Source organism: Phasianus colchicus, chromosome 1, assembly GCF_987193195.1.
Source record: "Phasianus colchicus chromosome 1, bPhaCol1.hap1.1, whole genome shotgun sequence".
In the NCBI taxonomy this organism is placed as follows: domain Eukaryota; kingdom Metazoa; phylum Chordata; class Aves; order Galliformes; family Phasianidae; genus Phasianus; species Phasianus colchicus.
This window is the reverse complement of record NC_143436.1, coordinates 93,954,598-93,980,929: the sequence shown is the minus strand read 5'-3', so window position 1 is coordinate 93,980,929 and position 26,332 is coordinate 93,954,598. Positions and strand designations below refer to the sequence as shown.

Below are 26,332 nucleotides of genomic sequence, written 5' to 3'. Positions count from 1 at the left end.
CAGGTCAATATCAACATCTGGATGTACTACCAAGAACTGGTTAGCCATGGTCATAAAATCCCTGAGCCCAGCAGTTCAGCCAGCATTCAGTCCACATCAGAGTGTTCAGTCCACTTACTTAGGCCACACTTCATGGGTTTATCTATGAGGGAGGCATGGGAGACAATGCAGAAAACCTGTTAGAAGTTGAGATAAACAACACTGACTGCTCTCCCCAAATCCTCCAAGCCATTCATCCCACTGCAGAAAGCTGCCGTGTTGGTTAAGCACCATCTTCAATGTGTGAATCCATGCTGACTACTCACTATCACTTTCTTTTCCTTCATGTGTCTGCAGACCATTCCCAGAGTTTGAAGTAAAGCTGCCTTGACTGTAGTTCCCTGGAACCTTCCTCAGAACAGGCTGGTCATTTCTGAAACTAGACAGAAACACACCCTGTCCAAGATCTCAAACCAAATCAAATGGTGGTCACCTGTCAGCACTGCACATATCAACAAACTGCTGCCTACTCTATACCTGAATAGAAACTAGCATCACCTGGTGCATAAAACAAGATAGTCATTTGTAGATATGACTTTAAATTAAAGCACTGAAGCTTAAGAATGACATTCTCAGTCTAATTAAACTTAAAAAGGAAATGATGAGGAATCTCTTATTCCTTCCTACCATTCATATAGCATTATGCAAGAAAGTAAATCTTCACTACCATTTTCCTGTCCAAAAAAATAGGAAAGTGCATCACTAATAATCAAATTAACTTAAGATTCAGTATCAATATCTTTACTACTGCCATCCTGTTAATTTCAGGACTGATACATATGCACAGAAGTTAGCAGTGGAGTTGGTATATGCAAAGAAGGAAGGATACATTGGAAACCACAAAGAAAGTTTAGATGTGCTGTAGAGAAAATGAATGAGCTCTCTGTAGTATGTTTCAGCTCTGTAGAAAATCCCAGAGTTGATTTTCTTCACAGTGGCTGGTATGATGCTATGTTTTGGCATCAGGAGAAGAACTATGTTGACAACACACTGATGTTTTAATTGTTACTGAGTAGTGCTGTACAGAACCAAGCACATTTTAGTTTCTCCACTTCTTGTACTGTTCCAACAGTGAGGGAGCTGGTAGGGCACAAGGACTGGAGGGGGGACAGAACCAGGACAGCTGACCTAACCTGCCCAAAGGAGTATTCCATGCCATATGGCATCATGTGAAAGCTATACAACTGAGGGGAGCAGCCACTGCTCAGGGACTGGCTGGGCATCAGTCAGCGGGTGGTGAGCAATTGTGCTGTGCATCACTTGTTTTGTAAATATATGTATATATAATAATTAGCATATTACTATCATTTCTCTCTTCCTTTTCTGTCCTAGTAAATGGTTTTTATCTCAACCTGTTGTTCACAGTGCAGTTTTACTTGCTTTCAAGGTTGTTTTTCTTAACTCTGGCCATGTTGTTCATCACTCTGAAAGCTGGTCTAGGCTTATTTATGATTTTTCCAGCTTGTATATAGCATATGCTCTTGTTATAATACGATCCGGTTGTGGATTTATTTTGGTACTTGTACTCAGCAGTGCCATCATTCTCACACTTTAGGAACCTTATCATGGAAACTTAACAAGTACATTCTTTACTCCAGGTGAGTTAAAATAGTTGTTGAAAATTTCTTAACGAAACCATTTAAAAATAGCACACAGAGATCCCTGCTGAGGCAGGATGGTTTGGATGGCAAAGTGTATGAGAGGACATGGGCAGGTATCTGTAATGATTATCACCTCCAACAGGTTTGGAACTCCTAAATAGCTGACAATGTTCTAAAAAGGTGTGACCTGATCCTGGCAATGCCAAAGAGTTACAGCTTACTGCACTGTGCTGTGGTCTGGCCTGCACCTATCAAATATTCAATGCTATTTAAGCACCCTCAAAAATAAGAAAATGCCTCTGGATCGGATCCAGTTCCTGCAACAGGCCCTGTGGCAGACTGAACCCCTGTGGCAGACCTTGTAGCTGATCAGGAGATCCAACCTATACCAGTAACTGTTGCCCCTGTCCACAAGCAGAAACAATGGAAGTACAAGTCAGCTCATTTAGTAAGGAAGCAAGAAAAGGATGATGAAGGCTACTCTATAACAGGGCCATCACAAGAACAGGAGGAAGAGGCAGAGGCTATAAGTGAGTCAGTAACCACCTGATGCCTGATACCTGTGCAAGATATGTGGAAAGATTTCAGCCATCATCCAGGTGAGCACGCTGTCACCCAGCCGCTTCAATGCTGGGATAATGGGGTTGATAGCCTGCATTCAGTGGGCATAGGAGCCAGGTTGCTGCAATCCCTCTCTAGGGAAGGGGGCACTGACAAAGCAATTACAAAAAATGAAAACATCTCTCCCGATTTAGATGCAATTCCTGTCAGTTGTGAAGGAAATGTATCCCTACAGGGACAATATTACATGTCAACCAGGCAAGTGGACCACCATGGAAAGAGGTATCCAGTATCTGAGAGAATTATCTGTGCTGGGGGTGATGTATATCGTTGGCCTGAACTACCAATTATTCTAAAATTGAGATGTGTTATTCCACAATCCATGCAGTGTGAGTTTGTATGGAGTTCACCATCTCTGTATGCCAACTCACTGCCAGCAATGAACTGGAAAAATGGAGAAGAACAAATGATGGATAAATTCACTGACCAACTCCAGAAATATATATCTCTCCTCCTCCCTGAGGGCCTGTGTTTCAGCTGTGGGGAAGCATTCCTAAGTGGCCTAACAACTCAAAGGGAATAAATCTTCTGTCCCACCTGCATGGACTAGCATCTCAGCTACCAGAAGTAAGCATTTTTCAATTCAAGACAGAAGATATATTGGGTATACATAACAGGTATACATAACATGCTAACCTGTGGTCTTAGCTGCATGACCATGGAGAGGATATGAGGAAATGGGATGGAAAACTCACTTCAATCCTAGAGGTACAGATATGTGAGTTGCAAGAGAAAACCATCACAAAAGAGAGTTCTTTCTGGAAAATGACCATTCCACTTTCCAGTGGGTAGTTCTCCAAACAGAATAGATGGCCTGACCTTATTTCTGAGTTTGATAACCAGCCTTTTGATTTGCATTCATGAGTGATGAATACAATAACCAGAACTAGAAGGGCCCTGCCTTCAGTCCGGTGGAGGAAAAGGACAGTCAAGTTTACTAGATTGTGTGGATTCAATGACCTGATACATCAGAACAACAGGAGTATAAGTATTTAGTAGACACTGGTGTACAATGTATCCTAACACTATCAAATTACAAAGGGTCAGAACCTGTCTGTATTTCTGGAGTGAGAGGGGGATCCCAAGAGCTAATTTTATTGGAGGCTGAATTGAGCCTGACTGAGAACGAGTAGCAAAAGCACTCCACTGCAACTGGTCCAGAGGTTCTGCGCATCTTTGTTATAGATTACCTCAGGAGAGAGTATTTCAAGGACTCAAAAAGCACCAATAGGTTTTTGGTATAGCTGCCTTGGAGATGGAGAACATTAGGTAACTCTCTACCTTGCCCAGCCTCTCAAAGGACTTTTCTGTTGGGGGGTTGCTAAGAGCAGAAGAACAGCAGGTGCTGAACACTACCACACTGGTGCACCAGTGGTAATATCATACCATTTGAGATTCCCTGATTCCCATCCATCAGCTGATTTGTCAGCTGCAGAACCACAAACTTGAAACTGCAAATGGCATGTACTTAACAATGGAGAAAGTAACCATTGGGTGGCTGAAAACATATCCTATATCCCATGCCACTGCCCAAAATACTATCCTGGGCCTTGACAAGCAAGTCTTGTGGTGACATGGCACTCATCACAACGCTCCAGTCACTGTTGGGCACGTCACAACCTATCAGAGCAACAAACAACTCCACCATAACACTGAGGTGAGATGGCAGTCTGGTTGAGCAGCAGGGAGGAGCCTGACAAAGAAAAGCGCATCAGGTGACCTTGCCAGGGGTTATATCTCCTCTCTGACTGCAAAGCCCCCTGGGGAATGTAGTTCTTCTTCTCTTCCAGACAGGTGCCTGGAACTTGAGCATTAACACTTTAAGTCCCAGTGCACTACATGATGTTATTATGTGAAATACCGATAACCAAAAATCGTAAAACCATGACAAGCTTTCACTTGCTCACCTTCTCCTCTATGCTGTGCTGGTGGGAGCAGGGCTTCTGGCCAACAGCTCGCTCATATCTGCCAGTACTGCTGAGAAAAGACCCAAGCATTGTGGATAGTGCTGGCTGCAGGTCTGCACACCAGTAACTTGGGCCTAGTCTTCAACTCCACTGGCAGAGCAGCCCCTGGCCACAGTATGGGGGAGCACTGCCCTAACACTCTCCTGAGCACAGGCCAACAGGCCAGGCACTGAGCACAGCTGCTGTGCATGGGCAGCAGTACTTCCCCTGTCCCAACCTGAGTGTTGCTTCCAATCCACTGTACAAGTCAACAGGCAATTCTGTTAACGCTCTTCTTGTTTGCTGCTTTAATATAGTACTGCTTTTGGTTTGTCTCCTTGTGTTTGCTTCTGATTACCTTGAAATGTGGAGACAAGACATGTATCCACGTCAGCTATTCCTGGGTTAGTCTCTTGACTGCTGTTCAGCAACTCTTCATTCTTTTGCTCAGCGGAGTTTGTACCATGCAGTCCCTGCACACAAGGGTTTTTCTGAAAGGAGAAAAAACAGTTAGTTGAAAACATAGTGGGGATAACAACTGAAATGAGTTCAGATGTCAGCCCCTGGACTGGCTTCTGACAGCCATGCGTTAGGTAGTCTTACTTCTTCAGCTACTTCTGAGGCAGCAATGGAAGTTTTTATAGAAGAACAAAGGAAAAACAGTAGCTCAAGGATCAGAGTTCAGACAAAGGAAGTGCCTTAGGAAACATTCCAGTACACTCACAGCATTTTCACCTGAACATCCTTACAATTCTCTCTGCAGTTTTCTCTTAGTAGTTCAACATGTTGTTCTCAGGCACCGGTTATTGAATCCAGTACTGCCAGAGAAGTCACCAGTCAGAGGAGTCACATAAGGCCAGGGACTAAAATCTGCTCTATGGAACAGTAAGTAGCCAGAGGTCATTCTGGGGATCTGGGTTAAGCAAGAAATAGCCTGTTCAGAGCAGATAGCAAACAAAATGTCCATGCTTTCTAGGTGAAGCCTAATTTCTAGAATTGTTTCAGATTTGTGAGATAAAATATAAGCAAAATAATTAAATTGAAGCCTAGGTCTCAGCTGTGCCTGTCAAAGAGAACATCCAGGTTTCACTTCCCTGTACCCACTACCTCCATCACTCAGTACAGCTACAAAACCAAGCAGAAAAGCAGCCCAAGAATCACATCTGTCCACATGACTCAGTATAATTAAGTCAGTCATACCTCGCACACTCAGCTCCCTGTTTGCAACCAACAGAAAACCACACAGTGACATATACTGAAGGAGGACTGTTTCATCTCAGTCATGCTGCTCAAGATTGTCATCTGTCAGTCTCCAGCTTGCAAGCTGCAAGTCTGCTTCTCCTATCCAGATTTAAGCCAAATCAAGTAAAAAAATGCAGAGAAATATACTTGAAATATTTGTAGGGAGCAGTGAAAAAAAATCATACTCTTCATTTAGCTCAATTGCCTATAGTTTATCACTTACTAAAGAAAAGTAATCTCCAGGAGGACATAAAAGCTAGTATTTCTACTCACTGATCATATATTTCTTCTGTCACTTCATGCACCTTCTTCCATCTCAAGTACACCCTCCTTTTTTCTTAGAGCTTTCCTCTCTTGCTTCCCTCCCTCTCTCCTGTCCTCCTTCCCTCCTTCCTCCCCTCCTTTCTCCCTTCCTTCCCTCCTTCCTTCCCCCCTTCCCTCCCTCCCTCCTTTCTTCCTGCCTTCCTTTCTTTTTTAAGTAATTGCTTTCATTCCAAATGAACCCCATGTTGCTTGGTCAGTAGAAAAGCTAATTTTAACCAAACCAAAAACAGTTACATTGATGTAAAACTGGTTGAACTCAAACTGAAATTCAGAACAAAACCACAATCATAAGCAGCATTTAATTCAAAACTACCCACCTTCCCCACCACAGTAACCCTTGCAGATGTGCAAGTGAATAATTTCTCATTTTGAGGATAGTAATAAACAAACTCAAATTTACAAGAAAGTCCCTCTGATATATCTAAACCAGCAAGCACTTAAAGATACAGCATTTACTGCCTTCCCACTCATAGATGACAATATCTCCAACAAACACTGGAGTAACACAACGAATAAGAAAGAATAAGTAAAATGACACTTTCAGCCACCTTTGGTCTTTGGCTGAAATAGTCAAGCTGGCAAAAGAATGCCCAGCTTTATCCAGGAAAGTTTACATCAGGTAGTCTCTGTTTCATCTATCTGTTAATTAGATGATTGCTCATGCATTCTGTGCATTTGGGGCAATCTCTTACATAATCCAGTAGGTAATCCAGTACATAATCTCTTACGTAATCCAACAGACAAATGGTTTGAACAATGAATCTGAACAAAAAAAGCTCTGCATTTTTAAACGGTACTCACCAATATTCACATTAGTGATGCCTTCATACATAGTTCTCCCATATTGTCAATCACTTCTACAGAATACATGCTACTGTCACTTACCTGAACTCTGTCTAGTCAGAGACTGTAATTAGACACAACCTCAGACCTGTTAACATATTCCCAATGGTACCAAGATCAAGAACCATTTATCCAAACTACTTCTGTATTTTCCTTTTTCCAGACTACATGGGAGAACTGTTTCAGCATCATCTCTGTTAGATTCAAGAATATGGATCCACCAATAAATCCTGTGATTTATTTAGATCTTTCCAATCCTGAGGGGAGAAAAATGTATATTCATTACTATGGTATTTTACATGCCACAGAATGACCACAAGCAGGAATATTCTTCTTATATCTTCCTAATTGGGAACGTTCTTTGCTCTAATGGAAATACCAGCCCAAAAATCATTACAGAGATATGTTATAAGGCTGTCTTAATAATCTAACTTGCTAACTTTCCCCATTCTACTGATGCTTCTTCCCTTCCATCTGCATACACAGCTTTTTCATCACTACACTAAAGTTGGCCCAATAGTGGGTAAACTATAGGTTAGTGGCACTCTATCCAGCCTTAAAACATTAATTGATACTAAAAATATTAATTAGCTATCTGCACAAGACAAATAAATGAAGGGTAGCCACTTCATATTTTGCATCTTCATTACAGTCTCAGCTCTTTACTGCAGCTCACATGGTCAAACTTAGGTTAGTGGTAAAATACCAGGATGTCGTAGTGGCACAGAGCTTCGGGTGGGCTGCAAAACTTGCTGAGGAGGCTGTACACTACTAAGCTCACACTGAGCTCTACCTCTGCATGGGTAAAGGGTCACTGGTACCACAGGAGCAAAGCCTGTCCCTATGAATAAATCGTTACACGAGAGCTTGAAATTGTATTCCACGTGCACCCTTAGACCATGCCCATCCTCAGCCGTCTTCCCACAGCAGAAGAGCATGGCAGAGATTTGCTCATGAGGCTGAACATGTACAAGTCTACGGGGCCAGATGACATGCATCCCAAGGTCCTGAAGGAACTAGCTGCAGTCTCCAAGCCACTCTCCATTTGAAAGTTATGCTGTCAAATGAAGTCCCCAGTGACTGGAAAAAGGGAAACATCAGTCCCTTTTTCAAAAAAGGGAGAAAGGAAGACCCGTGGAACTACACGTCAGTTCTGTGCCTGGGAAGATCATGGAACAGGGCATTGCATGTACTGAAAGGAACAAAGGCAGTTTGAGGAAGGACATATGAGTTTGGAGCTGGAGCGCTCTTTCACAAAGCCAGACATGCCTCTCTGATCAGGATTTGGTTTTACATCACATCCAAGAGCTACGTCTCCCGTGCTTTGGAAAAGACTTGGGATGCATCAGGACTTCCTAAAATCTGAAAAACTGTTCTAAAATCAACAACAACAAAAAGCCCTCAGGCACATGATTGCCTCAAACTCTCATTCCAGACTTCAGCCTGTGCATACAAGGACCCTCTCCCACCTAGGCACAAGAGTGAATTTGAGTCAAACATTAGGTAAACCACAGGAATACTGACCTCGGTTGAATCCTCTCCCAGTTTGGAGTTCTACTGGGATTTCCTATATTTCTATTTTACTCTATGCATGCTGGCAAGGATACCATAAGCAAGGCTCATCTCAGGGGGAAAGGAATCAGTCATGTCTCATCATTTTGTTGAAACTGATGAATTTCCAAGGCTTAGAAACCTTTGAACATAGGCTCTGGAAAAAGAAACCTCCTAGAGTAGCATGCACCATCTAAATGGTGTTTTCCAGATTTTCCATAGAAGTGCATCTCCTTGCTCTGCTGCTCCCAGACAAGCCACACATTTAGTCTTAAATCGTACCACACAGCCACACTCAGAGAATAGAAGGGAAGAAATGAAAAAGAAAATGTTTTTTTCAGATACTTCATTCTTCTAAAACATACATCTTTTGGGAAAAGACCTCTCTAATCAAGATAAGGTGAGATTTGCAATCAGAGCAAGGGCACCTATTGAAAATATGTTATCTAAAATGCATAGCACACTCAGACTTACTGCTCAGTTCCAGGTTAAAAGTTTCACACAAATGCAATCCATCCTTATCACATCCTCCCGCCATGTATTCTTCATCTCTCCATTGCACCAGGCAAAGATTCAAGCTGCCACCGGGGAAGACACTAGCCCTGCTGTGGTACATTGCAGAGATATTTACTGTTTGCCTTCTTATCTGGGCCACTGGCTGTTTGTCTTTTTTCCATATGACATGGACTTATCCAGATGACTGCAAGCAGGCCAAGTGAAAAGCAACACAGTCACCTAGAAGCCCTCTGACAAGGTATCCTTTTGAAAGAATGCACACGTGAATATTTACTTAAGGGACACATAGGATATCATACATATTTGCTTTTTGAAATCTTTTACTACCTTGGAAGCATTTCCACACAGGTTTACAAGTTATCTGCTTGGTACTTGCATGCCACCAGAGCTTACTCTTAAGAGAAAAGCAGATAATGAATTAAGTCCCTGAACAGTTTCCTAAGAATCATAACAAGGTCCATTTCCTTATCCTGCTGAGGAAGCAGTTTACTTGGATTTTATTTAAGACAATGGAATTCTACTGGGAGGTAACAAGACATATCAAGAGTGTATTATGAGTCAGCATCTGTCATATGTATTAACACCTAGAGACACATCTAGAAGATTGTCTTCAACACTGACCAAAACTCAAAACACTAAGTTTTAACAGTTTTCTTACAGACCCACATATTGGCATTTACAACAGCTGCTGTGTGGAAACAATAAATCCTGTGTCTTTTGTCATAAGTTGAATTCAGCATGTCCAAGTTATAAAATTACTAGAGTCTCAATGGCCAAATGAAAATAACTCCCACGCTAATAATAATTTCTTACTTCTAATAAGACAATTGCTCCTGGGCAATTCTGAGATTGTTTTGCCCCAACAAGCAAAGATTTTCTTATTTGTTCTTAAATCTTTCATCCCATAACTCTCAAAACAATCAATATAAAACTAAAGCCAATAGAAAAAAAAAATTTGAAATCTGAAAAAATAATTTATGCAGCTCTAAGTAAAGAGTCCAATAGACTGCAGATTCTGCCCACATTGAAATGGTAGCGAAAGTTAATGTCACTTTCAGTAAACTTTGCTGGACTGGGTTTACTTCAGTAGCCACATTAGCATAGATTTCAAAATTAAGATCTTAAATTTTTTGTAGCTGGTAATTTCAAGCAGCTGATAAAAAGATGCAAAATCAAGATGTGAAATGAAGTGATGGCTGCATTTAAGAGTGCGGTCTTGTTTCTGGACTTATGTAGATACTAATTGTGAGTGCAATAAATGTGTCATGAAAAGCATAACGTGCAAGTGGTCTCAAGAGGTTAATACATGAACTCAAGAACAAACAGGCAGAAGATGCCAGCCATGAACACACATCTTATATATCATAATGTAACCACTCAGAGGGTGGTGACACACTGGAACAGGTTGCCCAAGGAGGCTGTGGATGCCCCATCCCTGGAGGCATTCAAGGCCAGGCTGGATGTGGCTCTGGGCAGCCTGGTCTGCTGGTTGGCGACCCTGCACACAGCAGGGGGTTGAAACTAGATGATCACTGTGGTCCTTTTCAAGCCAGCCCATTCTATGATTCTATGATATGACAATGTAAGCAACCCTGTGCATTGAGAGAACAAGTTTAAAATGAGAATTTACACCCCCATGCACATATAGGAAAAATACCCTTTCATAGGGACAAAATCCTGATGCATATAGCTTTGTACTGTCCTGCATCCTCTTTCACAACGATGCACAGCCTCAGTGTTCCATCACAAAAGACGTGAATCCACTGGCCGTGTCCACTATTGCTATATGTCCTGTGCTGTAAGGGCACATTTCCCTTGTACCAGCTGATCTGAAAAGGCTGCCCCCACTGGGGATAGCCAAGGTAAAAAATAACAGTCACACACAATTGTTTTTTGTTGTCACATTACCATGAGCTGAAAATACAACAAACAACAAGGTCATTACAAGCAATTTTCTTTCAGCCTATCCCTCAAATATTGCCCTGATCCTGCAATTAGTAAACCCAGCAGCATAAACCTCCAGGAACGCATCCACACTGTTTTAAATCCCAGTTTAATGAAGAAGAATGTTGCTGCTACAGAATTAGGAATTAAGTAAACAAATTTTATTACCTTCAAGAATAACAAGTGCACACAATGCAGCCTGGAAAGTGAAAAAAGATAACATTTCAAAAAGGGTCTTTTCTTTACTATGATGTATACATTTTTTCATGGGCTTATTGACCAAGAAATCATTAAACCCCAGTAACCTAGGTCTCACCAGTGAACGATGTGACTTGACGTAGGTGAGTAGAAATATTTAAAGGATGCTTTCATGCTAACTGCTAACTCTACATAAAATTCTCAGGCACACAGAATAGCTTTTTTAAATTTGTAATACACACTTTGCGGCTTCAACCACAGCAGCAAAGGTGTAGCAGCTATGAACTTGTGTGTGAGCATCCCTTTTTTCATTCTGTCATAACCGTTACCGCTGAAGTTAGCACCATCAGACTGCTTTTCATAGGAAAAAAAAAATAATCCATCAGCAATATGTTTGCTGTTGCTACTGTGTGCAGAACTTCAGAGCAAAGCATGACCTGCAGGTCAATAAATGAAGACTGTGTGCTGGTGATGGACTTGTGCATCTGCACAGCTGCTCCTCTGTTCCTCTGCAAAAATACTGTGATGCTAGAGGTGCAGAGGGAGCTGGGAGCAGACACAGCAAGGCAGCTGACCCAGCTGACAAAAGGATGTTCTATCCCATGCCATAGGGCATCATGCTCAGCAATAAGAGCTGGGGGAGTTGGCTGCATGTCTGCTGCTGCTCAGGGACTGAGCTGGGCATCAGTGCTGAGTTATGCATCACTTCTTCTTCTTCTTCTTTTTTTTTCTCTTCCCTTTTCTTTCATATCAAACTATCTCAGCCCACAAGTTTTACTTCTTTCCGCCAATTCCCACTGGGTTCAAAGTGAGCAAGCAGCTGTGTGGTGCTTAGCTACCAGCCAGGTTAAACCACAACAAGTGCATAGTTTTATAACCAGAAGCATGAAGGTGTTGACAACAAAGAACTATATCACAGTCATCTGCAATAGTGAAAGTTCCCGAAAGTAAACTGCTAATGTAAAATAGTGCAACACCAAAATATTGCCACACATCCCATTCAGCTTCTAGTTTTTCATCAAAGCATACAGGACACCACTAAAACAACCCATGGGAGATAACTCAAAGTGCTTCTTGATAGGCCAAAGGAACACAAGTGAGACCAAACTTCTGCAAGTCTCCAGAGAGATCTGTAGTTTCTATGTATCTGTCACCTCAAAATGGACAGGATTTGTAGGGAGGAAAGCAGGACACCTCTCCTGCTTATCAAGCAATGCCTCATATCCAAGTACAGAGACACAGAAGTGCACGTATCTGAGAGCCGTAAGATGAAATGTATGTCAGCTAACTTGCACCAGCAATCAAAAATAACTGCTTACATGGTTTGCACTCATATAGAAAATGAGAGACAAATGCAACCGCCCTAAAGACCACAGCATGACTAAAAAAAAAATTGCTGCTATGCAGGTAATCAACAAGACAAGCAGTTCTGGTGTGTAAACTTGATCGGAGTCTCTGTAACTTTCATTGCTGCCTTCACTGGATATGTCTGATCATGAAATATAGCTTTGTGGATCGTCTTTACTGCCTTGTTTCAGCAAGTACATACACCGTGGACACTACAGCACTCTGAAGACTAAGAATTTACGATGGCGCATTCAAAAGAAAAGGACAAAAACCACAAACTAGCTTCTTTCAACAGGAAAACATTCAAACCAACAACAAGAAGCAGTAAGCACAAAAAGCCATCAAATACAAGAAGTCTGAACAATACTGCACCAAAGAGATATATATGAACAGGGTGATCTAATAAATCCAGAGAAGTAGCTGGAGTCTGCCAGTACCATATGAAGCCAACATCATTCGACTACAAAAGACATCTGGGGCAGAGCAGCTACACCAACAATTACCCTCTTTAACGAAGATGAACAGTGTGCTGCTTCAGTAGCATCCTCCCCAGTACCAATCGGGGTATGGTAATCTACACCTAAGCCAGCTTAACGAGCTCCACAAGCCATGCAGGCCCGAAAGGCACCCCTTCACCCTACTGCACATTTACCTGTAATTGCAAACTTCCTCTTCCTTCTATCCCAACACACTAAACTGGTGACATCCCTTGTAAGATGAAAGGGCAACACTTCAGTCAGGCGCTCAGGAATTGGCTGAGTCTTTACACAGCTCAAAATAGCAGCAGAGCTTAATGAATTAATTCACCAGGTTCAAAGTGGAAAGGTGTTGACTTGCACCATTAGTCACATTGCTCCTGTAAACTTTAGTGCGCCCTTCATAATTCTCATGCTAAGATGAAGAGGCATGTGCATATATGAACATATGCGCATGTACCCATGTGCAGCCTTTCTTCAGTTTTGGTTTTAAGCTCTCTCTGGCTTGGTTGGCCCTCAGGCAATCACTGTAATTAGAAAAGGCACACAAGAAAACAGCTGAGTGACCTCGGCCTACCTCTGACTGCCTTGCATACAGCTTTCCCCAGGCACTACATGCCAGTGTTCTCATCACCAGCTGAACTACAGAAAGACTCTTTTGCAAATCACTGCTTCTCAGCACCCACAGACCACTGAAGCCCAAATCATTTGCATATCACTACCTTCGGGCTGATAAGGCATGTGTATGCAATTTCAGGTACACAGATTCACTTGTACCTTGTCAAGCAACTTGTTCCAATTCAAATTAAGCTGCCACGGGACCGGGGGCTGCTATCTTTAACTTTGCAGAATGCAATTACCCTGATGAGGGCTACAAAATGCATATTTAAACAAATAGCCGTGTTAATATCGTTCAATTTCTGGATCAGCCATCACCAACACTGAAGTTATTCAACACTGGGCTGCCTGGGGGAAGAAACAGGGAAAGGCTGCCCCCTCCAGTACACAGATATGTTATTCTCCAGATATTTGAAAGCAAAATTCTCAGCATACACTAGAACATTTATATAGCTGGAAAATAAAATTAGCAGAGCACAGTCACAGCTGTACAAACAATTTGCAGCTTTGCCCTGCTGAAATACAAGCTTAAGTGATAACTGCCACATTGGTGGTTCCCCTTCAATTCTCTCACCGCTGTACAAGATGTTTTACTTGACGCATCCCAGCTGCCTTCCCAATGCTTCTGAATGCCTGGTAGTCCTCCCAGCATAGGGGTACATCAGCAGTACACCATAACCTCCTCAAAAACTGCTGGGAAATGAATGGACATCTGCCGCTTCCTCTCACCTCACTTCAGCTGCTCAATATGGTTTTTTTTTAAGGTTTTCTATATACCTAAGCTATGCCCCAAAACACACACTGCATCTGTTGATCTTTTCCTTGGATAACAAGTCCTGTGTAACAGTTCCTTGAAAATATTTGGTTATTCCTAGATATTGGAGGGTGGAGGGACATAAACTACTCCTCACACTTCAGCTGCAGGTATTAAGGGAAAGCCAAAAACAACAGAGCACAAAACTTGCTACATCCATGAGATGGACTTAAATGATTAGATGAACCCTTGGAAAGCAGTTTGCTGCTACCAACAAACATCACCTGCTATCACCTTATGAAAGAGAATGTCCCATTCCTGTGCAACAGGAAGATAAGCAGCAAAGCAACGTAAAATCCTAGTATCGTTAGGATTGGAAAAGACCACTAAGATCACCCAGTCCAACCACCAACCTATTCCCACAATGCACACTGACCACGTCCCTCAGTGCCACATGACTCTTGAACACCTTCAGTGATGGTGAGTCCACCAAATGATCTGAGCTGTTTAATTTGCAGGCTATGTAAACTGAATGTTTCCTGCAGATAGCATACGTAGAATCCAGTGTCTGCTGAGAGACTCCCCAACCTGTTTTCACGGGGATTTTTTTGTTTTGGTGGTGTGGTATTTTTTTTTTGTTGAGCTGTGTTGCTATTGTTGTTTTTGTTTATTTTTCTGATTCTTAGCTCCCACCGGGTTTTCTAAGAGCATTGCCAAAGCAATAAATCTAGGTAGTGGGTAAGGAGGGGAGGGGTCTTCCCACCCCCCATGAAATAGAATACAGATGTATGTAACAGAGACAGTAAAACTGATATTCAGAGCCCAACTGGATGTGACCCAGGGCAGCCTGCTGTAGTGGTGCCTGTTACACTACTCTGCTCCCTGTTTGAGCAGAGAGTTGCACCAGGTGATCCTCCAGAAGTGACTTCCAACTTCAGCTATTTGGTGATTCTGTAATTCCTGTATCAGAAACAGCTGCGAGAGTGAAGGGGGAGATTTGATACTTCCGATCCAAACCATGGGATGTCAGTGTCCTCTGGAAAGGCACTCCGCTTTCTGTGGTGTTAACAAGCAATCTTTTCTAGGGTACGGAAAAGTGTGTCTCTGGTTTAAAGCTAACATATTCACAGTTGTGTTCTCTGCTAAATATGTTTGAAGAAGAATAAGACAGCAAACTGGCTTTACTGTTTATTACTCTTTTAGCAGCTGTGCAGAGCAATGGTGCTCTACATTTGAGTGATTAATATGTCACTCTGCTCTCTCAAGTGAAAATAGCCGATCAATACCTAAATTTAAGAAACAATCTTCAGTGGGCAGCCTCTCAAATGTCCTTGAGACCTTCCTCCCTTGTATTCAGATGGCAGTTTAGCTAAATGCAAAGTAATTACTATAAAGACTGTTGGGTAGATAGGGCATTTATTCAGGCACCACAACACCAACAGAATGGTAAAGCTGAGGGTTTGCTAGAACTAACAGCAAAGTGGAAACTTAATTATTTCCCAGTGTAGTGCTTCCCCTTATTGACTGTAATTCTCATCAGATTTCACTGCTTTGCTCCAACAAACTCTTTATTAGACACACAGCTTTGGTCATTTCAGCTGCTTAGGTTGTTTTAAAGACATACAAATAAATAAGTAAGCATTTCTAACACTAAATGCATGGAACCTTTAAAAAACAGTATATCAGCTTTGTAAAAACAAACAAAAAAAGTACTTCCAAATCATTAGCCAAATGAAGCTTCACCAAACAGTAAAGTTGCTGTGCAGTAGCACATAAATGGAGCCAAGACTTGATATGGGAGTGTTTCTGAATACAGTTATTTTGAAATGAAGGAACTTTTCCAAAAGCATCTGACTAGATTCAGGCAGTTATATTTTAATAGTGAATTCATAAATACCAGCTTACCATTTTTATCAGACTTGAGACACTTGGTTTCTCTTTTCTTTGAAATACAACTACATTACCCACTTTGGGCACTTTACTGATTTCCACATTTTTAAGACAGCCAAACTCTCTTGGAAAGATTTCTCCCCAGTTACCAATTTGTAATTATTGAGTTGTCTGCGGGACGACACATGCATGGTTACTTGTAGAATCACTGAAATGTTGACTGGAAGAGACCTCTGCAGTCCAACCTCCTGCTCAAAGCACAACTACTACCAACACTAGAACAGGTCTGCCATGGGTTTGTCCAGCCAAGTTTCAAAAGCCTCCAAGATTGAAGAACCAGCACCCTGTAAGGTAGCCTGCTCCTCTCATACATTACTCCTATGACAAAGAAGTATTTCTCAGTGTCCAGCCTGATTTTTTAAACCAAACTTGTTTTATCACTTCCCTCTATGCAGAATAGTTTGCTTCTGCTCATTGTTCACATGTTCTAGGCTCCTAAGCAACTTGGACATCCTGCCCAGTTTTTCCATATTCTTCTTGAATTGGAGGGCCCGAAGCTGGACACAGTATTACAGGTGTGGCCTCCCCAGCTCTGAACAGAGTGTGATGATGACCTCTGTCAACCTGCCAGCTATGCTTTCCCTGATGTAGCCCAGTATGCAGGCCACCCCATTTGTAATTGGAGCATATTGGACTGTATTCTGCTTGGTGTGCAGGTCCTGTTCAACATGGCACTCGCTCAGACAGCCAATTCCCAGTCCGTACTGACGCACATGATTATTTTGGCATGTGTGAGGAACTTTGGCCTTCTACTTGCTAAACTACCTTAATTCTTTGTTGGCCACACCACCAGTCATGTCTGGATAGCAGGCAATCATGGTAGTTGACAGGATTTGTCATGGCAGATTGAAACCAAGGGTTTCCAATCACCTTCTTCTCAACACTGTATTTGAAAATGAATTCATCGGTTGCCTTCACTGATGCTGGACAGCAGTCTGATGCCTGAGCCCAATGTTCCTTCATATCAGTATTTAAGCCACGGTCAGTACTGTAGTTTCATACGCAGGATACTTTCCTCTTTCATTCTTCTCTATACATTTGTACTTTGACTGCGTACATACTGATCTTCTGCCTTCCACATTTCTAAGTGTATGTGCTGTGCTGCAAACATGACAAGGATGCAGCAATGTGCCTGACAGCTGTACTGTTTTACAGACTGATGGGGCTACAGAATCACAGAATCATTAGGTTAGAAAAGACCACTAAGATCATCTGGTCTAACCATCAGCTCATCCCCACCATGCCCGCTAACCATGCCCCTCAGTACCACATCTCCATGATTCCTGAACACCTCCAGGGACGATGACTCCACCACCTCCCTGAGCAGCCAATTCCAACACCTCACCACTCTTTCCGAGAAGAAATTTTTCCTAGCATCCAATCTGACCCTCCCATTCACCCTATTTTAGTATTTTCAGCTAATTTTGTCAACAGCCATTTCTCCATCTGCTCAGACCCACCCTAAGTACAGACTGCAAGTCTAAATAGCTTGTATCGGTCAGACAGCTTCTCCAACAGAAAGTCATAACGCAAATTGATGCTTAAAGCCTCAGCATGACAAAAAAAAAAGAGCTCTATTCATTTCCCTGTTACTGCAGTTTCCACAGTACTTAGGGATTTCTGCCCGTGGGCACACCAGGAACGCTGCATCAGCTCGCTGTCACAGGCTGATGTGTTCTGTGCTATGGAGGGGGTCCCCACACACAGCTCGAACGCAGTCCTGCAGAGGACAAGGTGAGGCTTTCCTTGTGTTGCCCAGCGCAACAGGGAAGCTTCTCTAAGATACTCGGAGGGCGGTGTGGCACAGCTGCCCAGAGAAGCTGTGGATGCCCCATCCCTGGAGGCGCTCGAGGCCGGCTTGGTTGGGGCGCTGGGCAGCTCCACGCGGGAACAACCCCCTCCCTCACAGCCCGCTTCCCTCAGAGCCGAGCACGGCCTTCCCCATCCCTCCCTCCCCGCACGGCTCCCGGCCGCGCCGCCCCGCCCAGGAAGCGCCCTTTGCCCGCGGAGCAGGAAGCGTGGCGGCGCCGGGCGGCAGCGGGCGCCCTGCAGGTAGGCGCGGGGCGGTTGGATCGGGGCGGCAGCGGAGCGCTGGGGCGGGAGAGGGCAGTTGGGCTGAAAGCTCTGGCAGAGCCTTTGTCTGTCGGCATCGTGGAGGAAGGACCCGCCCGGAGAAGAGACAGAAAGGAGGAGGGAAGGGCCGGCTGCCCTTTTTTTTTACTCCAGTCTCCGCTTTAGCCGCTGTCCCTGTGTTCCCTCGTCCCATCGCTTCCCACCTGCCGCAGGCAAAAGCATCTTCTCGCCCAGTTTCCGATCTCTGTTGCACACAGGCAGCCTCACACGCTGCCCCGGTTCCCCAGAGCTCCACGTCTCTCTCTTCTTCTCACCCCTGTTTGGGTGTTATGGCAGTGCCCTGACCACCCCGCCTCCTGCCCGTCCCAGCACATCAGCCCTGCTTTAGGGAGGGCATCGCCGGCTAGTGCTGTATGCCAGGAACAGGTGCTGCACCACAGGGCGGTGGGCATGGCACAGGCTGCCCAGGGTGATGGGCATGGCCCCATGTGCCAGAGTTCAGGGAGTGCTTGAACACCACTTTCAGACACAGGGTTTGGATTTTGGGTGGTCATGTGTGGAGTCCGGAGTTGGACTCGGTAATTCTTGTGGGTGCCTTTCAGCATGGGATATTCACACCTTGCTCTGAACGGCAGCTTCGTGCCTTGGTGCCCGGGGTGACCATGCAAAGAACGCTCAGACAGCGACAGCACTTCAGGAGCAGACTGCAGGACCCCAAGGAGCCTGAGAGATGGAGCTCTACACTGGGATGATTCCTACAGCCTCCACAATCCGACGCAGCCACAGGACAACTATGGAGGTGAGTGGTCAGGAGAGAAAATGAAGAGCCATCAGCAAACAGCTGAGGTAAAGACTCGGTCCTTGAAGGACTGTCTCCTCTGTTGGTGAGATCAGTCTCCTCCTTTCACAGAGAGAGGACGGATCACGGGAAAGGAGGCAACTCTCCCTACTCCAGGCTAGCCTGTCAATGTATAAGGACTGTCTGCTTTTTGTTGTGCTGCCATAGCAAATCTGAGCACAGCAGCCATGCATCAGGAGATCTTTGCAGGATCAGAACTGAACTCTTCCTTCTGCCTTGTTTGCAGTGCTTTGAGACTTCCCCTGGTAGTTGTGGTCAGACATTTAGCAAGATGCTGGTACCACCTCTGAACTGCTTCTCTGCAGTTCCTGTTTGTGCACCCTTTACAGGGAAACCCTCCTGTGGTTAGCCGCTCAGGGAAAAGGCCTGTGTGTGCATGGGGCTTTGGCTCCTGCTTTCAGGTGGAACAGGCCATCTGGTAAACACTGCAGCATGTTGGTAGCTGGGTTGGCTCCTACCATCAATCTCCTGCAACAGAGATTCTCAGTAGTGGTGAAGTTCTGAGAGCTGTAAGGCTCCTGAAAGCAACCTAACGTTGTGTGGCTCAGGACAGCCTGAAATGGTGTATCTGCTGAGATGGTCCCCATCAGCATTCAGCAGATATTTATTTAGTAAGCACTAAGCTGCTTTTCCTTTCCCCTTTCCCTTTCTTTTCTTCATCGTTCTGTAGTTCAGTAAGTCTTTCTCTTTTGCTTGCTCCCTTTCTCTCTGTCCAACTTTGTCACCCAAGATCAAAGACTTCAAGATACGTCTGTCCAGGACCATTCCCCTCATCTGAGTTGTCTCCTTAATTCTGACACCATCTAATCTCTTACTGCTTATTACCTTTCATTAAATAGCTGTTGGTGATGGATGGACAACAAAATACCCATCACTTTATAGCGTTTGTTTGCACCAGAGGCCATCTGTCCAGTTAACCAATTGCAGCTGAATTGCTGACCAGAGATGTACTTTTCCCATATGTAAACAAGGATTGGTAGTTTGAAGCATAGTTCTGGGAGAATGTTTCTGAAGGGGTGCTAGCTGGCACTTAGGGAACTAAAGATTAAAAGGAGAGTCAAAAAAAAAAAAAAAACCCATAATGTCTTGAATACTTTAAAAATATTCCTAGAAATGCTGTGATGCATATCAGTCTCCAGTCCTAGATTCACTCAGCTGGGTTCCTCTCCCTGCCACCTTTGATTCTTCCTTTTTGAAATAAAGTGGGACTTTTTTCTTACCATTGTACTTTCTCTGTTCTCCTGCTGCATCAATTGCCAGTGCCTACCTTTTGTGCTGGTGGCATTTGTAAGACCAACCTGCCCAATAATTGCATTTGTGGCAATTGTTGGAGTTGCCAAGCAGGGATCTGCCAGATTCCAGTAGGAAAAGACATAACTTTATTTTGCCTGTTTTGTTGGTTTACCTGCCTCAGCCTGAGAGTCTTTCCTTGGAGGAGAGGGGAGAATTGAGATAGCAAGTAAGAAAATCATGCTCTGGTGACTAAAGAGTAGTTTTCCATTTAGAATAATTTTAAGACAGTAATTATTCTTGTGGTTGTCATTATTACAGAAATGCCACCAGTTCAACTGTGCATGCAGTTTTGCTTTTTCTTTGCATTTATGGCTATTGTTGCTGTCCCTCAATTCTGAGTCCAGCGCATCTGGTGTATCTCCTCATGTACTGGTCATCAGAAAGGAGGCAACCTTGAATCTCCTATAAGAAAATAAAACATATCTGACATCAGGTACCTCACTGGTGCACAGGATGCCCATAAACAGGATGCCCATGTTGCTCAGATTCCATTCTTTTAAGCAATTTCTCCATCTGTTCCCCATATTCAGCAGGGGGAGTAGATTTTAAGGCATATTATGTGACACTATTGCTGAATATTCAACTAAGATTTATTTTGTTTGCTTTTGTAAGGAGGATTCCTGATTGGTGAACCTGACATAACCTGCCCAGATGGACCAAGAAGAAGATCAAGATCATGAGGCCTCAAAGGACATGGGTAAGGAATAAGATGAGTTTATAAACATGGAGAAAGGAAGAAGCAATTTGAGCTTCTGCAGTGTTCTTCAAACTACTTTATTTCATCTAGCTTGATTTGAGACCTTCTCTTTCCCTGTCACTGCAGCCTTGTCAATGTGCTATTAAGAGTATGTATGAAAGACAGAATATTAAGAAGACAGAATGTGATGATTTCCTGGGGACAAGGAAAGGCTGATTGCACTGCCCTCAGCTCTGCTTTTTGTGACACATCTGCTCTGGGTCGCATGATGAGGTTGCATTCTCACAACTAGTTTTACATTTGATCCCAAGTCCTTCCCTGTAACTGCTTCTCCTACACAGTGCAGACCTCTGGGAGAAGAGCTCACCTGTTCTCTGCCATCCTTGTCTCTCAGCAATAATTTGTGATTACTGCAATTAGTTGTCATTTTTTCCAGGTGCTGAGATCGATCCCTTTCTGAATCACTTTGCAAGCACAGATCCGCAGGGCTTGTTGGCAGCAGAATCCATAGAAGAAGAGGAACAGCTGGAGAACGGCGATGGAAATCAACGTGGCTCCACAGAGGCACGGCGAGGTGACCACAGGGAGGCAGAGGAGGCTAAGCTGCCTTGCTCTGCTATCAGCCTGGTGAAAAGACAAGAGAGAAGGGTGGCAGCCCCACGGCGAGCCCCTCGTGCAGAGCAACCCACCATCTGCTCTGAGTGTGGCAAGGGCTTCAGCCGGAGCATCCACCTCATCCAGCACCAGCGAATGCACACTGGGGAGCGCCCGTTCCTGTGTGGGGACTGTGGCAAGGGCTTCAGCCAGAGCTCCCACCTCATCCAGCATCGGCGGGTCCATACTGGCCAGAAACCTTATACCTGTGCAGAGTGTGGAAAGAGCTTCAGCCAGAGTTCCAACCTCCTGAAGCACCAGCGCATCCACACTGGGCTCAAACCATACATGTGCAGTGAGTGTGGGAAGATCTTCAGCGACAGCTCCACCTGCATCAAACACCAGCGTATGCACACAGGCGAGCGGCCCTACAAGTGCTCAGCCTGTGGGAAAAGCTTCAGCCAGCACTCCCATCTCCTCCAGCACCAGCAGGCCCACAGCGGTGTCCGGCCTTACTCTTGTGGTCAGTGTGGCAAACGCTTTGGGCAGAGCTCTGATCTCATTAACCATGCTCGTACTCACACCGGTGAGAAGCCTTACAAATGCAGCCAGTGTGGCCGGGGCTTCAGTGGCAACTCCAACCTCATCAAGCACACCCGCATCCACACGGGCGAGCAGCCGTACCACTGCGGCCAGTGCGGAGCAAGCTTTCGGTTCCAGCCCCAGCTGGTGCGCCACCAAAAGCACCATACAGAGTAGTTGGCCACATGGACGATGGGCCATGGACCTGGTGCTGTTGGATGCTTCATGTGGGGTGTGAACTGGGGGCAGGGAGCCCTCAGAGCCTGTGCCATTCTGGTCTGTGAGCACTGCCTGGGCACTCAGCCTGCACTGAATGAACTAGTGCCGGTTCACTGCGTGGGGTGGCTGTTCCCAGCCCCATTTCTGGGGATGAGGAAAGAAAGGTACTTACCGTATGGTATGTCCAAGACCAAGAGGGAGAACACAGAGACGTTCCAAGGATCAGTGCCTTCTTTTGTTATTCTTAGAGGGTTGTGATTAAAATCTGTTTTCTGTATAAATTGCCTGGGTTTTGCCTTTGTTGTAAAGCCATAGCTTAGCATGATTGCTCCCCTCAGAATCCACATCTTCCACTTGGCAGTTTTCTTGGGTTTAGGTGGTGTTAGCTATTTATTTCAAACCCCTGCAACACGGAGTTGGATGCCTCTGAGTATATGTCACAGGCCCAGCCATCCTCTGTGTGGGCCATCTCTGTGGAACTGTATTTCAGCTGGATTGGATAGCTGGTAAATTGGCAGGTTCTCAGATGATGATGCTGTTTGACAGCTTTGTCCTCAGCAGCAATTAAGTAAATTAACATCCTAATAGGTACTTCTCTCAGATTCTTGTTTAGGCGCTTTTGTGGGTGGCACTTTATGAATGTTTTTATAAGGCTTTTAAAAGTATTTAGGATGACTTTTTTTAATTGCGATTTTTAATTGACAGTTGATGAAAAGAAAGAGGATGATGTTTCAAAATAAGCTTTGTCAAACCGATTTTGTATTCAGTGTTAAATATCTTTTCTTGCATAAAAGTTTTTAACTCTAACACGGCCTTTGAGTTGTTAATGATTGCGAAGAAGTGATGTTGACATTCATTTCTAGAATTCCCATGAATTTTTGCAGGTGGTTTTGACATCTTCTTTAGTAATGACTGTCTAAGGAATATGGGGGAGGCAGAATTCTGAGAAAGCAGAATGAACTGACCTCTGAAGAGATCTTCACTTTGAGGAGGAAAATACTACTGCTGGGAGTCTGTCCTTACAAGGAAATTTAGCTCAAACGACTGCTTGGTACGGGGGAGGAGAGAACTGGCAGTAATAACAAAGATGTTAATATCTCTAGTGCGGAAGAACTCCCTGTAATGAACGTAGCAATATATACTGAAATGCCTGTTCCACCCACAGAGCCAAACAGTTGAAGAAATCAGAGTGTGCTTTAGGCAAGAAAACCAAGTGCTTGAATCTGTTGTTCTGTAGAATTTCTATTTTCAGCATTGTTTATCAGCCTAACACTAACAGTGAGCATCCTCATGAAGATTAGCTTCCAAATAGCAGATATCAATAAGAACCAAAAGAAGGTCCAGTTTGAAAAGCATGGGATCTTGGGGAAAGAAGCAAGCTCTGAACAGAAGCATTGTGACTGGAATTACTGGCTGAGTAATAACCCTAACCTCCAGCTGCTGTCATGGAGGGCTCAGCTTCATGCTCCACTGGCAGTAGAGCTGGCTTAAATTGTTTGCTCTCACTCTGCTCCGCCCCTCACTCAAGAGCCTGAATTAATAAATCTGTACTGGTTAACTGTTCATGTGACTGTGCCGTCAGTCTCATCCATGAAATGATCCATGTTTGTAAAATGAAAGACAAGAGAGTTCATTTTAAACTGTACGAGTCCGATCCAGACCACAGTCTCACAAGCAGTAATGTGGTACACATCAGTGACAAGCTTGGTGTAAGAATAGGCAGGTCAACAAGCAAATAACACATGAAGTATTGCTGTTAGTTCCCAAAGAAGACATTGTTTAGGATGTTTGTCTCCTTGTTGCACTTTTTTTTGTTAATGTTTCTAGAGAACTAGACCTGAAAAACCCTGACATGTTGCCTTTGTTGTTTCTGTGCTCCCCCAGCCACATCAGGAGGACATTGCCACAGTACAATGAAAACTATAGTTCATTTTTGGTGTCCTTACTACACATCCTGTTACCAAAAATGTTTTGATGCTAAATGGAAGTTGTTATTCTCCCTCATAAATTGGCTGAAAACTGAGTTGGAATACCAGCATGTTGTGTACATCTGTGTTAGGAGCAAAACAATGCTGTGAACAGGACTATTACTTCTACATGGTAAATTAAACATGCCAGGGGCACAGAAACCAAATATTAGTAGCCTATGTGAACTCCTTGGCACAATCATCTGCTTCTGTTTGTTTTTCAAAGAGCACACAGAGAACTTACTGATGGGCATTATCTGTTCCCATTGAGTCTTCATGTTGATCACTCTTTTAGGCAGCTCACAGTGCTCTCTTCTTCACTTGGCCACATCAGGCCAGGGCATTTCACACTCTGTTCAATAGTTATGAATGCTATAGTTCAAAACGCAGAGCATACAATTCAGCTTCATATTCCTTACCTTTGAAAGCGAGGGAGGTGTTAAGAAAGCTTCACAATGCCACATTTGGGCACCACAGTGTATGAAGGACATACAGCCCTTGGTGTCTGAAAATGGCTGTCCACCATGGGGTCCCCTTCTCAGCAAGGTCAGCTCTGCAGACCCTCCACCATCAACACCTTGCCAAATGAGCCCAGTACACTCAAGCTTGTTCTTGCTGCCATGATAAATGTCCACACTTCAGGACACCGGGTGCAGCTCAGGCCTGGGTAGCCACGACAGCCGCTGTTGTGTCACTGTGAATCACAGAATCACAGAATTGCCAGGGTTGGAAGGGACCTCAAGGATCATGAATCTCCAACCCCCCTGCCACAGGCAGGGCCACCAACCTCCACCTTTAATACTAGACGAGGCTGCCAAGGACCCCATCCAATATGGCCTTGAACAGCTCCAGGGACGGGGCAGTTTGGGGGGATTGTAAGTCATCATTGCATCACAGACACATCCCTGGTTTAGTGGCCTTTAGGATGCTCTGATGTCACTTTGTCTGTGTGGCAGAGAGCACTCTGCTGAGCAAGGTAGAGCAAGCAGCCAAGGACTGTGACAGTGGAGGTGGAAGAACAAGGATGTGGGTGGGAGTAGGGTGCTCTGCCACGGCCCCAGCCTCTCTCCCCTCTTGGGGCAGTGGGCACAACCCCAAGCTGCCAGAGTTTAAGGAGAGTTTGGACAATGCTCAGAGAGTGGGTTCCTTCCAGCTCAGGATATTCCATGATTTAATCATGAAGTCAGTGTAATTGAGATGCTCAAAGAAGAACCAGTTTAGCTTAGCTGCATGGGCTGTTTCTAAACTGTTTGGCCTACAAGTGAAGTTGAGCTTTTCACAGAGCTGTACAGATCTCAGCTCTGCTGGGCAATAGCTGAGATGATACCTGCGCTTTCCCTTTCAAAGGTTTTAGCACTAGTACAGAACTATGCTAAAGCTCTTCAAAGATACTTTGAAAAGCACTCTGTGTGCTGCATACACACGAGTATGAAAACTTTTAGACTTTTAATTTGCTTGAAATCCTCTAAACCTGTTGTATTTGGAAGCTCTGTAACTGCATACTCACTGATGTGATCAGAGAAGTTGAGACCCTTAGGAATTGTTTCAGCTACAGCATGGTATCTTTGCTTGATTAAGGAGTGTCTCTCATCAGGATGACAGGCTGCCCACGGAGACCTCTTGATACAGGTTTCTCTCCTTTTACTACCATTTACAAGAACCAGCCTAAGTTGCATTTTACTGAAGCTGGAGGATGACATCTTCTACTCAGGCACCACAACGTCCTGAGCAGAAGGCAGCCTCCGATCTCTCTTCCCAAAACTGAACACAGAAATGACTATATACATTTATACATATTTCTATTTAAAAATAAACAAACCACATTTCACTCCCCCAGTGCAACTTAAAGTGTGCCTTAGTCTATAAGCCTGCTATGCATACATTTTCTGTCACATTGAGTGAAGATGTATTTGTGCAGCTTGTGACCAAGCTGTTGAGCCCAGAGGTAGGTCCTGTACTGCACCAGCTACTTCTAGCTATGAGGGGTGCACAGTGCAGTCTGTAAATAGGCCATACCAGACTGTATTTTTGCTAATTGCATATCTATCAGAGGTAAAGTCTGTAGCATTTTACGCAGA

At 44.1% G+C, this 26,332-nt stretch overlaps 1 protein-coding gene, 1 long non-coding RNA gene and 1 pseudogene across 3 annotated transcripts; 1 reads left to right on the top strand and 2 right to left on the bottom strand.

The window, feature by feature from the left end:
* LOC149919865 (uncharacterized) lies at positions 1-14,597 on the bottom strand. The gene is made up of 4 exons (XR_016472151.1): positions 13,226-14,597; positions 4,566-4,698; positions 306-418; positions 1-142 (listed from the first exon to the last, which is right to left on the bottom strand). It is a non-coding gene; the product is annotated as an uncharacterized LOC149919865 (long non-coding RNA).
* On the bottom strand, positions 5,912-13,233 carry LOC149919866 (uncharacterized; annotated as a pseudogene).
* A 2,789-nt stretch (positions 14,598-17,386) lies between the features above and the next one.
* On the top strand, positions 17,387-24,669 carry LOC116242052 (uncharacterized). 2 transcript variants are annotated; one of them, XM_031612621.2, is made up of 4 exons: positions 17,387-18,022; positions 18,679-18,842; positions 20,808-20,892; positions 21,329-24,669. In XM_031612621.2, exons 3-4 carry the CDS (start codon positions 20,847-20,849, stop codon positions 22,243-22,245), a joined length of 963 nt encoding a protein of 320 aa, XP_031468481.2. In that variant the 5' UTR covers positions 17,387-18,022; positions 18,679-18,842; positions 20,808-20,846; the 3' UTR covers positions 22,246-24,669. The 2 variants fall into 2 exon arrangements, with proteins under 2 accessions (XP_031468481.2, XP_090008859.1); XM_090152733.1 differs by having other exon boundaries at positions 17,960-18,022; positions 18,646-18,842.
* Positions 24,670-26,332: the final 1,663 nt, after the last annotated feature.

What these genes read in the sequence shown, in the direction of transcription:
- LOC116242052 (XM_031612621.2), top strand. Translation starts at nt 20,847, where the DNA reads ATGGACCAAGAAGAAGATCAAGATCATGAGGCCTCAAAGGACATGG. An exon ending in TGAGGCCTCAAAGGACATGG is followed by an intron (nt 20,893 to 21,328) that starts GTAAGGAATAAG and finishes CATTTTTTCCAG; the next exon opens with GTGCTGAGATCGATCCCTTT.